We start from the raw sequence: 15,924 nt of genomic DNA, 5'->3' as shown, positions 1-15,924 counted from the left end.
AATAGTTATTTGCGACTGTTTTATCACGTCAAATGGTTTAAATGTGCAAGTTTTAAACTGACTTCCTCTTTTGAGCTTGTAGCCTTTTATTTTGAAGGGTACGCACCAGAACTCAGCATTTTGGCACGAAAAATTTGAACGATTCCGGGAGAACTGGAATGTTAGTCCCGGTTCCAATCGATTCTCGATGGCCAACCCTAATTTCAATAATTTGTTTCAAAAAGTGAAACTCTTACGTTATATTAGTTCACCACACACAAAGTGAAATATTTCAAGACTTTGTTTCAATTTGGATGATTATGGCAGAAAGACAAAAAAAATGGAGTATTTCACAAAATTAGAATATCATGACAAAGTTAAACATTGTAGGCTCCCTGTGTCCCAATCTTGTCAGCTAATTAACGCAAAACACCTGCAGAGGTTTTCCCTCAACCTTTAAATGGTGTCAGTCTGGTTTAGTAGGCTTCAGAATCATGGGGAAGGCTGCTGACTTTGACGGTTGTGCAGAAAACCATCATTGACACTCTCCATAAGGAGAAAAGGAAATTGCAAAAGAAGCTGGATGCTCGTAGAGCGCGGTATCAAAGTACATTAACAGAATGTAAATGTGGCTGGAAAAGGTGCACAAGTGACAGAGATGACTGCAGCCTTGAGAGGATTGTCACGCAACAGAAATCTGGGGGAGCTTCATAAGAAGTGGACTGAGGCTGGTGTTAGTGCATCAAGAACCACCACATACAGACGTCTGCATGACATTGGCTACGGCTGTAGAATTCTACGTCAAGCCACTCCTGAGGCAAAAACAATGTCACAAGCGTCTGTGCTGGGCTAAGGAGAAAAAGTACTGGGCTGTTGCCCAGTGGTCTTAAGTCCTCTTTTCGGATGAAAGTAAATTTTGCATTTCATTGGTAAATCAAGGTCCTAGAGTCTGAAGGAAAACCGGAGAAGCACAATAGTTAAGCTGCTTAAAGTCCAGTGTGCTGTTGCTACAGTAGGGTTAGGCATCGAGAAACTAGAACCGATTGGCACCGGGACTAACATTGGGCCGCAACTTCACTGTAGCAACTTTACTTTGATTTTTAGCGTTTATTTTAGTCGACAAACCATTGTGAGAGCTGATGAAAGACAGAAAAATAAAATATACATTACTTTACCATACTGGAAAGAATTTTTGAAAAATGTTTTGAAATAAATGGACTTTCCCCTCGATATAAATTTTTTTTGGCCCATACCTGTATTTTAATAAGCACAGTAACAGCTCTTATGGCTTTAGCAAAGGGTTCAAACAACTATTTGAAAAGGGATACGTGATCATATGCCACAACTTGCACTTTGTGGGCTTCTCAGTTCATTCAGATCAGATCTTGAAAGTTTTATGCTGATTGTATCAATGTACATTTTTTTTCATGCACTATCGTATCGTTTAAGAACACTAAAATGTTCTCGGGAAAAAGTGATGCATTCTGTCGTTTATATTTAAAACAACACTTAGTATTCCTTTTGAGTGTTTATCACCACCAAAAAAGCAATAATATATTTCGCAACAAGTATGTGCATATATTGCTTCAGTTTAATGGGTAGACTTTTCTTCCATTATCTAATCTTCCTGTTGGTTTTTAATCTATGGTAGTCCTGTTGTCTGTTTTGGGGTTCTCTCTTATTAGATAGGAATGTAAGATCAGCTTTGCTGTGAGAGAATAGATTTCAGTGTGCATTTTTCCAAGATTTTCAGGGATTTATTTGGTTGTGGCTTTTTCAGGAACTCTTAATCTCAACCCTGTAACCTGGTCGCGTACATAATCTTTAGTTTGGAAATATTGACCAAGCAAACATTGCTCAGGTAAACTTGTCCCGAGTCGTCAACATGATCTCAGTGGCTGAGCCCTTGAGTTTTTGTATTTTATACTCGAACGAACATGTGAGAGTAATCTGATTATTAATCTTCCTGTTTACCTCCAGTCAGAGGTTAAGATCATATCACCACAGGACGGATGAAAAAATCAACTACACTTGGGTCATGAATAGATAGGCTGGCTGCTTGTCTTATTTTGTGTACTTTTCTGAACTTGATATATATATGTATTTTTTGGGGGGGTGTTATCTCCTAGCAACAACTGGAGGAGGAAGCAGCAAAGCCAGTGGAGCCAGAAAAACCAGTGACCCCTCCCCCAGTGGAACACAAGCACCGCAGCATAGTCCAAATCATCTATGATGAGAACAGGGTGAGTTTTCAGTTTTCAATACCAACACGTATTAACTCTACACAGAATTGACCTCTGTGAACTCACTCTGCTCCACATTGTGCACACCAGCATGTTTTCTGCATTTCATCAACAAACATTATTCTTTCATTCATCTTCCGTTCCGCTTATCCTCAACAAACGTCGAAAAAAAAACCTTTTGACAGTTTCAGTTTAGTTCTTCATGTTAGTTTAGTTTAAGTTATCTTTTGTTAGACATTAGGAAGTTTAAAGTGAAGTTCACTGGCAGACTTTGCTGTAGTTTTGACTGAAAAAGGGGAAAGCTTACTATAGTTCATGTCCGTCACATTTCCTGTCAGCAGTTAACCCTTTCGACCAGGGGTGTCAAACTCATTTTTGTCACAGGCCACATCGTTATGACTTCCCTCAGAGCGGCGCTACAACTGTGAACCCACATAAATGAAAGATTACCTCCTATACTGTAATTACATAAAGTATACACAACACATTGATGAATAGCCAGTTTTGAAATCAGAAGCATGTAAAAACAAGTTTTTCAACTATTACATTTCTTTTCAAAGGGGGCTTGGTAACAAAAAAATGCTTGCAAATATCTCAGTGGTATTACACCAGAACATGAGCAATTTTGATTTGCTTTCGCGGGCCACATAAAATGATGTGGCGGGCCGGATCTGGCCCCCGTGCCACCACTTTGACACGTGTGCTTTAAACTGTTAAAGTCTGAGTAAAGCATTTAATTTTGTATTTATTTATTTATTTTTTTTAATCTCAGGCCTTAACGAAGTTAATTTTAATTGTTGTTTTTTGCCAGATCCTATTTTTAATTAGTAATAATAAATGACTCAAATCATATCTGGTTGCCTTAAATTCACTTGCTTTTATGCCACTGAACCCTATTTATCGCTGGGATAGTTCCAAACCCACGTGCAATAGCTACAAATCAGTGATACTGAGAGATCGTTTGAAAAAAGAAAATACCTTGTTTTAACTCTTAACACATTTAATGTTATTAAAACACCCTTTTAAAATATCCCATAGCACCTGCTCTCACTCTCTTGCTGTCCAAAAATGGGAGATTATCATCTTAAATTTTCTTTGAGGAAATGAAAAGACAATGGCTGAGACTGTTTTCCAAATATCGTGCTTGCTTCAGGCTGTTTGCCACTCTCAGTTGAAATATACTGTAAAATAGACACACAAAACAAACAAAGATTTCAATATTATATATTTAAACACCCAAATGTTCAACTAAGACATGTTTTGGTCTCATGAAGGTCTGCTAGCTTAATGCTAATGTATCATGTGAAGTGCCACAAAGAGGCTAACGGAAATGAGCATAGATGTTACGGTAATTGTAAACCTTCAAACAACTGCTGCTTGAACAGACACGGAGCAGCAACGCATGTAAACCCCACATAGAACGTTGCTCATATTCTCTCGACTCAACTGCATCTTAGTAGGGGACCTTATTTGTAAATAAATAAATTGACTTCCCTGTATACTATAAAAATCCACAATAGTGGGGGTTCACTGTATATTTATTTATATTTGTCTTCATTTGTAATGTTAGTAGTATTATTTCCATATGTTCCTAATTTTATAGAAAAAAGCTGAAGAGGCCCATAAAATACTGGAAGGACTTGGTCCCAAGGTTGAGCTGGTATGACACTGATAGATTTATAGTACATTTTGTAATTTAGAAATGACTGCATGTGAATCTTTAATGGTGACTTCTGTTTGCACTGCCTAGCCCCTGTACAATCAACCATCAGACACAAAAGTTTACCATGACAACATTAAAACGTGAGTATCATCAATTGTACATCACAAACCTCTGGGTCTTAACGATTACAAAGAAATGCAGTACTCATTACGTGTCGAAAGGTTTAACCTCAGTGTGATAAAACTCATGATGATTCAGCGCAATCGGATTTGTCCAGTCACTTGATTGAATTGGCTCACAGCAAAGGAAAGTGTAAGGCTGGACATGACTATGTTAGGTGTCGGATTAAAGCAAAACAAAACTGTGTAGCATGACAGTGGCCCATCTGACTCTTCTAACAAGACATTGATCATCACCATTTGTCTTGCAAGCCAAGCTTTCAGGGAGAATTTGCACCATTCTCTAACAACAACCAACTTAATGTGTAAACAATTAGTGCTTTGTCTTTTGTCTTTGTTTCGCTCTCCCCTCTAGAAACTTTGTTCTGATCGACTCTGATTCTCAATAAACCTCAATTATAATACTAAGAAACCACAGCGGCGCTTAAAAACTCCACTGTGACACAGTAGAACTGTTCCGGCATAAAAGGGATACAGCTTTTCCATTCTGCTTGACCTAACAGCCGAACAGGACAAAAAATAAAATGAAAAAAATAACAGTGCAAACAATTACCTGTTGTGTGCCACTGCACATAAACATTGTTGGTCATTGAGTATTTACAGTGTGAAGAAACATCATTTCTGTTTTACTTTGCCTTTGTAAACAACTTAGCATGTCAACATAATAAAACACAAATACTGAATGTGTTTTTCTCTCAAAAGCAATCAAGTAATGAGGAAGAAGCTGATTCTGTTTTTTAAGAGGAGGAACCATGCTCGTAAACAAAGGGTAAGTGTTTCTGCTTTTATTAAGCATTTTGGAAATTTGGTAACCTCAGATTTTTTTTCCATCACAATTTTTGAATCACAAGTCCATCTGTGAAAGAATTAAAAAGTCTGTTTGGAAGGTGAAAGTTTGTTTGATGACTGTCATGTGTTAAAGAGCAGAGAGGTCAACAAAAATGACACAGTGAAAATTCTCGTGTTCCAGTTTGTACTTTTAAGTTGCCAAAGACAAATAATACCCCCCGTTTACTACTACTATTTTTAGAGCCAGTATTCCAGTTCTCTTGATTCAATGAGTACACTAAAACTGAAAGTCGTTTTCGTGAATGGAAATGCACAATGGATTTGACTTGATGACTAATTCCAGAATGCAGAAAAATAAATTATTCCTTAAATAGTAATCAGTTGAATTTCGCACATCCGTGTCTATTAGTGCTTCCAAAAAAGCTTTTCTCATACAAGTACTGATCGTCCATCTGTCCGTTGTCTATACTATTTATTCTGTTGGTGGTTATAAGGATGCTAAAGCCAATCACAGTTGATTTATGGCAAGAGGTAGGCTACCTAAGAAATCTTGCAGTTTCATTTGTTTTGCTGTTAGTTGGTCCTAAGCCATAGGCTCGGCCATACCGATGGTTCAGATTCCACTTAACTGTACACAAATAATGCCTTTATATACAGAGGATTGCTCTGTCTTCAGAACTGTTGCTGTTGGCAGTACCCGGGAATGCAATTGTATCAGAATCCCATCAAAGAAGTGGACCCTTGCGCTATGACTGAGATCACATTTTTTCTAGCTGTCTGAAGGCCTTTTGGACTCTGAATAATGGTGGAGAGCTTGTGGCCTCATGCCAAGAGGAAAGCGTTGTTTGTCTCTGGCTCCAGTGTGGAAATGAGGGTGCATTGTCCTCCCAGTCCAATTTAACCGTTAAGCCTCTGGAAAATCGATATTTTAAATATTGCACATAAAAGAGGAGTAATATGATCATTTTTTTATATTACTTTGTCAGGACAATGACTAGGGAACTCGTATACGATGAATGCTACTGTAATCACGTGGGAATGACTATTTGTAATTGATTATTGGTGCTGTGTAAGACCACTGAATAGGTTTGTATATAAAACTAACTTGAGCTCTCTGCAGCCATATGTTTAAGAGCCAGTCGCGGTAGTCATTGTAGTCTGTTCACACAACCACTCGCATTCGTTAATTATTTTCAGTTTAAATGTTTTTGCTTATTTACTTGCAGTTTTGTTACGAAGTGTAATTCACATCTTACTTACATTGTAATAATTAGAAAAGTTGGATTGCCCTTATTTAGATTTTTTGCTATTTTGCCTTCGATTTTAGGAGTAACTAACCCACACAAAAGATGTTGGCATTACTTTAAAGAAGTCTATTTGTTTTCCCCTCATGAGCGTACCTTCCTACCTGTGTAGATTTAAAAAAGATTGTCTGACTCACAGCGTACAAAAATGTTTACCCGCCTGCACTTGGTTTGGTTCATTCCATTGTCTAAGACATTCTTTTGGCCTGTAGCAAAGTATTTGATTAGTTTTCATGCTGTGCACTCAGGAACAGAAGATCTGCCAACGCTATGACCAGCTGATGGAAGCTTGGGAGAAAAAGGTGGAGCGCATGGAGAACAACCCCAGGCGCAAAGCCAAGGAGAGCAGAACACGGGAGTACTATGAAAGGCAATTCCCTGAGATTCGGAAGCAGAGAGAGCAGCAGGAGCGCTTCCAAAGGTGAAAAGCTTTATATACACTGTAACCTTTCACGATACATCATTGTTGTGGTATAGTAGTAATTTTTGCCAGAGGAACTATCTGGGGTATTGCACTCTTTTGCCTCCAGACTTCCCCTCCCTACAGTGTATGTTGGTTTTCAGAAGGAAAGGGGTGGAGTTGTTTTCGTACAGAGTGAAGCACATAATTGGCTTTGGGAATACGAATGACTGTACTCCTTTAAATTTGATTGGCTTAATGGGTGCCACGTCCCACACACTTGAATAAAACATCATCTCCCCTGTGTAGTTCAGTGAAAAATGACTCGCAACACAGGGCTCAAATAAAATGGTAAAAGAACGGGCATGAAATCAGATTCTGTTGAGCAGTCCTCTGATGTCAACTTCTTGCAAGGATGTAATCACAATCAGATGAGAGTTTCCTCCTTTGACTATGATGGGGTGTAATGAGGTGTAAAATAACAAGTGATCTACAAGAAACAAATCTTAACGTATTTCACACAGTGTATATATATATATATATATATGCTTTTGCGTTTACTAGGGTTGGCCAAAGAGGAACGGGTCTCTCTGCAACAATCGCTAGAAGCGAACATGAGATTTCTGAAATCATTGATGGTCTTTCTGAGCAGGAGGTGGGTAATATAAAAAATGCCTTTTCAGTATCGAGATAGTATTAGTGTGTGTCGGTAACAATAGTGTCGCAGATGGAAAAAACACACATTTCATGATCCGCATCATCTCTTTTTATACTTACTCGATTCACTTAAGTGAAAAAACAAACCTCGAAACTCATAAATTGGACTCTGTGGTTAAAATACACACCAATATAATAGCTTTGTATTTATCTTTATTTTTAAATGGTTTTACTTGAGACTTACTATGACATGTCCATACTGCATAGAATAATGAAAAACAGATGAGACAGCTGTCAGTCATCCCTCCCATGATGTATGACTCTGAGCAGAGGCGAGTGAAGTTCATCAACATGAATGGCTTGATGGATGACCCCATGAAGGTGTACAAAGCCCGACAGTTCATGAACGTTTGGACAGAACACGAAAAAGAGATCTTTAAAGACAAGTGAGTTTTTATGCTTTTATTACAAGATGTCACAAGCTGTACTTGTATAAGTACAGTATGCTTCATAGAGTTTTAAAAGCCAGCCAAGGAATACTTTTAAATGCACAGTTGAATGTTGAGATTGTGGGCTATTGCTTATGTAACATTTATTTTTTGACTAGACTAGAAACGCGTTCAATTTTAAATTTTTACCCTCTACAACAATTCATATCACCTGATGTGGGGATCAAGACCACTCTCAGGTCTGCAGCAAATTTTGTACTCCATGATTAGATTTATATTGATTTGAAATGGGGGGGGGGGGCTCTTAATTGTTCCGTAGTTATCTTACTAAAAGCTAAGGTTTCCTGTGCCATATTTCTCTCTCAAGCCAGTGGGTTTAGTATGTGATGCAAACATAAAAAAAAACAACAACAACAAACACTTTATTGTAATCCTGACCAGGCCTTCACAATGGATTCACAGTGAAATAGAACTTTAGCCATATTGACTTTTTTCCCTCATTATTCATTTGATTGTTTTTCACAATGAGATTTCTTGGCAGGTTTGTCCAGCACCCGAAGAACTTTGGCCTGATCGCCTCCTATCTAGATAGAAAGGTGAACGAGAGACAGTTAATAGTACTCATATGGGACACTGAGAGAGAGAGAGACACAAAGGAGTCTAAGCCCACGCTTGAATAATTTAACCTCTAGTGTCAGTATCATGTGTTCATTTCTACATGCTTTCCTTTAATTTTCAGTGTGTTGCTGACTGTGTCCTGTACTACTACTTGACTAAAAAGAACCACAACTACAAGACTCTGGTGAGACGCAACTACGGTAGACGGAGGGGAAGGAACCAGGTAATCCTGAAAATGTTTTGATAGTTGCTTAGGCTGTAACTGGCTATGATATATGGTTGCATTGAAAATTAAGAGATCAAAATGTAGCCGACATTAAAGATGCAAAGTCCAATTGCATCAGTTTCATTTGGTTAGGTGAAGTGTCACACTAATATATAAAGGGCTTTTTATATAAACTTTCTAGGTCATGTACATTCTCACTCCAAATTATTCAACCACCACTGGACATTATATTTATTTTTAATGGACTAAATACCTTGACACAACTTATATTGCAAGCAGCCATTATTTTTTGGAAAGTGCCAATCTGAATTACAAGTTCTATCTTTAAAGGGGAACACGGTACTCTGATTAATATTGTTTGTGAAATAGGAGTAAAGTGGAATGATTGATCAAGGTAAGGGTGCCACCGTGTTCGGCAAAATTGTCATCAGCTGCAGACCGGAAGTGGTGTCGAAGTTGCTGTTGAATTGTGTCAGGCTGACAGATGGTTCAAAGAGACGGATATGCTCATTCGATCCTGTGTCTCCATGGGTGAGATGGAAAGCGTGCAGCGGCCATCAGAGGATACGTAGCGAAGAGTAGAAGCATTGTACATGAACTTCTTGATTTGTGTGAAAAGAGAGCGAGGAATTGTTCCACTGCATAACAAAGAAGTCAGTGATTATTTGCAAACCATCCCCTTGGATAATAGCTACTATAACAGCATTACTAATCTTTTGTAGTCCCATGAGGATGCCGTGAGTTTTAGTTGTTTGATTGAGAACACTCTTATTTTGAAAGGGAAGGGAGATTGAGAAAAAGCTAGCACTGTAGAATATAGGGGGAACAAGGTGGGATTTAGGGGGAGGGGTGGACTCATGCGACAGAGTCAGAGCTAGCTGCTAATCCATTGAGTTCTGCTGCTCCCGTCTCCACAGTTCTTATCAGAACGTTACCCCTGTATGAAACCACTCACTTGGTACAGCCCAGCCATCTGACAGACCCCAAAACTCACCGTGCTGCTGTGAGTGCCAATCAAAGAGGTCTGCTCGATACGGATTACCTTGAATGACCCTGCATAGATCAGTGTGTTCATGTGAGATGGACAATTATTTTGGCTGCTTAAGCAGCCTGATGACACGCTTTCCCGGAATATATGCGGCGGTGCCTTGGCCCGGCAGCCCTTCTAAGGAGCTCTGCTGTGGCGCTGTCCTGCCCCTCTCCTGCTGTCGTTACCACAGCTATGGAAGCACTGGAGGTTAGAGGCGCATTTACAGCACCAGTAACATGTGGCTCACAGCAGAGAAAAGAGGTTTTTATGGTCAACAAATGAGCTCGCAGGTATGTTTACTAGCTTTCAAGCCACCGTGACATACTCAATCGACGTATTTCCCGTGTCCTGAGAGTTTTTTTGGGCTGATGGTGTTTTTATTTTGCTGTGGCAATTTATAGGAGACATCTTTGGGCTTCTTGAAAGTCCAACGTAGCTATTTTAAGCCAGGCTTTCTAGGAAGTATGCAGACTGGGCCCGTTGTGAAATGTTGTCATACAGTTCATTCGCATGTTGCGCAATGAGTTTGGAGAAAACCATTTTTTGTCCTTTTATAAGACCCCTTTTTTTTTTTTTTTTTTAAACTCATTTCACTCTGTCAGTGAAAATTGCTTGAATTCTATCACGAGATCACCATTCAACGTTTGTATTCACAGTCCGCATGCAGAAGCAGACACAGGCCACACCCCCAGAGTGTCTTATGTGCAAAAGCTGCATATTTCTGTGTGATGATAATGAACCATGCCTAATTGTCAATCCTGTATCACTCGTTTGTTTACCTTTATGATATTTTTCTCAAATGGGTTGAAGCACCACATTGAGAACCATATCCAGTTTGACCATAATTAATTTAGAATATTAAAATATAAAAGATTTGGTTACATTTTTAGCAAACAGACTCCTTAAGTTATTTGGGCATCAAAATTGTTTACATTTTTTTTTTAATGCATATTGTCAAAAGAACGCTTCTCATGATATACCAGAATGTTTTTAACACACACCGTTGCTGAATTCAGTAATTTCATTTCCAGTGTTTAGGCATACAATACCCTGATTTTTAGCATTATGGCAGAGTTGCAAGCGGCGGAGGGTCCGCTACTATGTACAAGTTATTTGTTAAGAAAGGGAAGACTGGCATGACATACTTTACAAAAGGAAACAGGACTTGTGAATCAGCAAAACTGAAAAATATTCAGTCTAGCTAGGAAAGGGCTTCATTTAAAAATACTTTACCACATCACCACAGAGTCTCCTTTTTGTCTAACATCTGTGTGGAGGCCCTTTACAGAGTGTTGGAAAAGAAGCAGGAATGCCACAGTTCTCAAATCGCTTCCAAAGCAAACGCATGAGCACTCACTGAGCCAACCAAAACACCGTCCCACTGGAGAACAAGTATTGTGAGAACATCTCAGTCTTTGAACAGACAGCAAACTATTTCTGAAATGTCAAGTGCCAAAACATACAAGCTGTCATTGACAGAAAATGAGTAAAGAGGGAATGTCATAGTCTAAGACCTGCATACATTAACCTACAATCTCAACTTGGAATCTGAAGTTTTCCTTGAATAGTTAGAGCTCAACAGTGGCCTTGTTGTAATGTGAACCCCTTCCAAACACGGCTTAATTATCTGAATCTATGCTATGTGATTTAACCTTAAGATAGAAGTACTGAACATCTTATCACAAATTTGACATAGGTGGCAGAAGACTCCTAAACATGGTAAAGTCGGTACAATAAGGACTTTTGACTAATAATCAGCCTGCAGATGATGCCGATTGCAACTACAACATATTGTAGGTGCACAGTATTGCAATACTTTTGTTTGTATGATTATTGTTTGTACTATCTTATGACAATGAAACTGATATACGGAGCAAAGCCATATTGTTCTGAAACTTGACCACGACAAGCATCTTTTTGTGTGTGTGTGTGTGTGTGTGTGTGTGTGTGTGTGCTAGAGCCATTGAGACAAGGACATCATTTGGATTCATTTGATATCTATACTGGACTTTTGGCTTGTCATGACGTGGCTTGATATTTTATTACACTACAGTTCATTGATGGAGCAGGCATTTGTGTTACTGTGGCATCTGTCATAAATAATATTATAATATAATATAGACTCCCTCATTATCTTACCTAAAACAGTTTTGTGTTGTTGGTGTTGTGAGACCGACATGTCTGGTCAGGAGAGCAGTATCTGTTATACTTTTGAAGCTTTTGACGGAATCTGTTAATTGGGTTCCCTCTCCTGCTTTCCTGTTTGCTGCTTTGTTGGATATGTTACTTCTATTGGTGTTTTTTTTTTTTTTTGCTTATTCATAAAACAATTTTAAATCCGAGCAAATTTTCAGGGAATCTCCTTGGAAATTAAAATGTGTCATTCCTAACCAACACTGTTAGGGCTAAGCACGCTACTTTGAAACATTGTCTGTAGACAAGCCCATCAGTTGTTAAGGACATGCCTTTAAGAACATAGCCCTGTTGTGATGGAAACACAAATCCCTGCCGTGCCTGTATGACGCACAAACAACTGAGCAACCAGCATTTTAGTATGAGGAAAGACACGACTGTGGGCATAAACAATGATTGAGAAGGAAAGCGAATAATACAGCTTAAAAGGTTTTGAATAATTCATGGCATCCACTGAGTGCATGAAGGTATCGACAAGAGAAGTGTTGTCAGACTGGTGAAATTGTTAAGATGTTTGCGAAGAAAGAAAATTTGAATATGTGGTGGTAGGGTGATCAATTAATGCTGAGTGATGGCTCCACCTTAGGATCGCTGGCTGTTTATATCTTAAGCAAATCCTTTTTTGTACCCGTTTAATGACCAAAATACATGATGATCAATATTAGTGAACATGCAAAATAATCATTTTTCATTTCGTTTGCAGCAAATAACACGTCCCTCACAAGAAGAGAAGTCCGAAGATAAAAACGAAGACGACAAATCTGAGAAGTCGGAGAAAAAAGAAGACGAGGAAAGGAAGGAGGATGAAGAGAGAGAAGAAAAGGAGGAGTCCAGGTGAGTTGCGAAAATAATACATTTGTCCCTGTGTCAATTTCATCAAGAAGGTAATACTACTACCTTTTAGTGGCAGTTATTAATCAATTATAGAAAGAATAACCCCGCAGTTGAAAGGGAAACGGGAGCCCTTAAATAATATAATCTTCGTCTAAAACGGTCAATATCTAATGTATAGTATCTGAATTTCTGGTGTGTGTGTGTGTGTGTGCGTGTGCGCGCAATAGAAAAAACACTAATTCTCAAAACCTTTTGTCCTTATTTTTTCATATTTTTCAAAGTGCTTTTCCACAGTTTAAAAAATAAATAAATAAATAAATTTCCTTGAGAACACCACATTCATTCTTGGTTGTATTGTCTCGTGAACCTCCGATCTACTTCCGTGTTGTGGGATTGCCGGAGAGAAGCCCGTATTTGCTGGGTCAATTGGAGATAAATGTTCTTTCCGAGCAGTCTCTGAAGCTGTTTTTTCCTTTTTGAAAACCACAGGGACATTGGCAAGGACAAAGACAAGTGTGACGCTGGGGAGGACGAGGACGGAAAGGAGCAAAACACGACGCGTGGCAGGAAGACTGCCAACAGCCAGGGCCGACGTAAGGGAAGGATCACCACACGCTCCATGGCCAATGAGGCTGCCACTGTGGCGGCAGAGGAAGCACCTCCCCCTGCTTCAGAGGGTGGTGTGGCAGATCCTCCCCAGCTCCCTAAATCTGATCCAGCTCAAAGGTCCATAAAGGAACCTATGAAACCGCCTACTCCAGTAGCTTCACTGGATGCTAAAGGTGAACACACTTGAGAAAACTCTATAGTGGTGGGATTCTCTCGAACAAATTTGACCGGGTCAAAAATCATGCAGAGTTAAATAAATCTACAACATTTGAAATCAATACACACCAGGTCCTTGCATTCAAAGGCCCGCATTGTTCATCCTATTGCATTTACTAAGATGAAATACTCTGTATAATGCTGCACTCTCATATTTAGATATCATTACTGGGTGTTCAAATGGAGATGACAGATCTTTTTTATGGCTTTAAAGATGCCAAGCACATATCTATAATAATAATATCAGCAGATGTTTGTTGGCAGCCTGTGCAGAAAATGAGGTTGTTGTCCTTTTCTAAATCAGACAGACACGCTAAATATCCCCAGTGTTGTCTATCGATCACCATGGCAGTGTGCTGCTTGGGCTGTTGTTATGGTACTCGGTCACACTTCCTACAATTGTACCCTCATGAGCCCGTCACTCCAATAGTGACTGCTTCGGTTCTCAGGTATCCGAGCTCTTATCTGTCAATCTGGTTTTGGCACTAAGCTGTGTCATCTGTTCAATGATTTGTAAGTCCACTGTCCATCTTGACACCTGCTCCCTCTGCAGTCTGTTGAGCTCTACATCTTGTAATGTTATGCAAGGTCTGTCCCATAATGTGATGAACCTGCAACCCTCTGACCTCTGGCTGTGTGAAGGACTGTCGCGTGTAATCTCCCTCAGTTATTACACCGGGGCTTTTGTGTGCTACTTGTTTCGTCTGCAGCAGCTTCAAGCAACCACTGTGCTGCTATGGGCCAGGCAAGCTCAAGAAGCCATTTTTTGGGGGGCACGGCAGTTCATGCAGTATCAGTATTTGACGTTTTAGTGGAGAGGGAAGGTGGGCTCTTGTCACGAGGCGAGACGATATGCTGTACGCAGGCACCCCGGCCTGTTTTTATAGCGCAGATCAATGACCACCCAGCAATGCCTGTCACGGGGAGAACATGTGAGTTTTGCCACTGGAGGCCGAATAAAAGTTCAGTAGAGTTGCATTTGATTTGTGTAAGTGAGTGCATGCTAAGAAGACTTTGGCTGGATCATCCAAACCACGATAATTGATCCTCCCATCTTTGATGTGGGGGCAACCCCACTATAAATGCAAAGGGTTTATCTGCTTCTATATTGGTCCAAATGTTTACACAGTTTCAGTGGACACTACAGAAGAGATTGAGCCAGAGTTCACGTCAATGCTAGCAGCTCATTTCTGTGAATTTTGTCTGTGTGTGTTTGTAAGGCGGGTGGGGGCGTGACAAAATATGCAGCCAGGTCAAGGCAAGTGGGAATGTGTGTGTGTTTGTATGACATGCAAGGTTTGGGACAGCATGGCTGTTCTGTCTTTTAGCCTCCATCCAAGGCCATTTCCCAAAGTCCCTCCACTGTCTGGCACTATATCATCTGACTCAGGACCTCCCCTTCTGGATTATAGAGGCGGATGGCTCTAGGGAAAGGGGGGGGCCAGGGGGAGTGTGAGCTGTGAGAGCGAGAGAATGTGAGTGTGCAAGGTGGGGAATGACCCAGAGCGACAGTGGGAGTGAGAGAGAGTAGGTCTCAGCAGCTTGTGAATGTAAACAGAATTATTAGATGAGAGGCCATGAGAAGAAGTCGACTGGAAAGAGGACCGCCTCTCTGCTTCTCTCTCTCTCTCTCTCTCTCTCTCCCTCCCCTCTATTTTTCTTGTCAGTGCTAATGGGGCTGGGTCTCTTTGCTTTCTGCTTTAGCTGGTGAATCTGGAGAAACTTCTCGCTGGACCGAGGAGGAGATGGAGGTCGCCAAAAAAGGTAAAGTTTTGACTATCTTTGTCTCAGTCTTTCACCTCTCTCTGTGCTTCTTTCTGTGGTCCTTGCTTTTCCTTGTTTTTTCACTCCCTTTACCGTCTCCCCCTCGTGATACTGTGACGGTACCTTGCCCTACCCATTTGTAACACTCCTGCAAGAAAGAATGTGATCATGAACCCACACAAGAATGAATGTGCATGTGTCTCCACACAAATAGAGGCTTGTACAAGTGTTTCAACGCTCCAGGGAAGGTTTCAGAGAGTCTCATTTATTTATGAATTTCATTTAGCTAGACTTGCTCAGCTGGTTAGCTAGACTTGCTCAAAAATGAAAAAAAAAAAAAAATTCTCTTGAAGCAACAGAGTGTGACCATTGGAGCTTTCTGCAAGGAATACTGTCTTTGTTTTTTTTTTTGTTTTTGTTTGTTTTTTCAGATACAGTGTCAGTATTTGTATTTCGGCATTGCTCACTTGCTCACAGTGCACCAATTAGTTGTGAAGTCAAATGCAATTCAGATGTGTTCCTCTTCCTCTTTTTGGTTAATTTTAGTCTTTTTTTGTTGTTGTTGTTGGTTTTTTAAAAAAAATTATTTATTTATTTTTCTTCTTCTTCTAATCAACCATTAGTTGTGGGGATTATTTGCATGAATTAAAGTCTAAATCTCTGAGATTACCAGCAGTCAAGTCTGTGTTTCATACACATGCAAATTAGTGTACATTGATTTAAGAGACCTGGTAACCTTTGCTCGTTGTACAATTTTAAAGGGTTTCGAAA

At 39.8% G+C, this 15,924-nt stretch overlaps 1 protein-coding gene across 16 annotated transcripts in view; it reads left to right on the top strand.

Moving 5' to 3' along the window:
* The window catches only part of ncor1 (nuclear receptor corepressor 1), a 64,141-nt gene that overhangs the window by 18,539 nt on the left and 29,678 nt on the right, over positions 1-15,924 (top strand). For 15 of the 16 annotated variants that reach the window (XR_009770254.1, XM_061703510.1, XM_061703518.1 and 12 more), the window contains exons 6-17: positions 2,109-2,222; positions 3,826-3,882; positions 3,973-4,025; positions 4,767-4,833; positions 6,406-6,578; positions 7,122-7,212; positions 7,482-7,660; positions 8,205-8,259; positions 8,403-8,504; positions 12,434-12,564; positions 13,054-13,346; positions 15,094-15,153. Coding sequence is in view for 15 of the 16 variants with exons in the window: in XM_061703510.1 (XP_061559494.1) it covers positions 2,109-2,222; positions 3,826-3,882; positions 3,973-4,025; positions 4,767-4,833; positions 6,406-6,578; positions 7,122-7,212; positions 7,482-7,660; positions 8,205-8,259; positions 8,403-8,504; positions 12,434-12,564; positions 13,054-13,346; positions 15,094-15,153 (1,375 nt within the window). In the remaining variant the exon portion in view is untranslated. Of the gene's footprint in view, positions 1-2,108; positions 2,223-3,825; positions 3,883-3,972; positions 4,026-4,766; positions 4,834-6,405; positions 6,579-7,121; positions 7,213-7,481; positions 7,661-8,204; positions 8,260-8,402; positions 8,505-9,485; positions 9,828-12,433; positions 12,565-13,053; positions 13,347-15,093; positions 15,154-15,924 lie in introns of those variants that run through there. The other variant, XM_061703521.1, reaches the window with a different exon arrangement.

Source organism: Phycodurus eques, chromosome 17 (genome assembly GCF_024500275.1).
Source record: "Phycodurus eques isolate BA_2022a chromosome 17, UOR_Pequ_1.1, whole genome shotgun sequence".
NCBI classification, from domain to species: Eukaryota; Metazoa; Chordata; class Actinopteri; order Syngnathiformes; family Syngnathidae; genus Phycodurus; species Phycodurus eques.
Note: the sequence above shows the minus strand (reverse complement) of the source record. Positions and strands in the feature narration are given on the sequence as shown.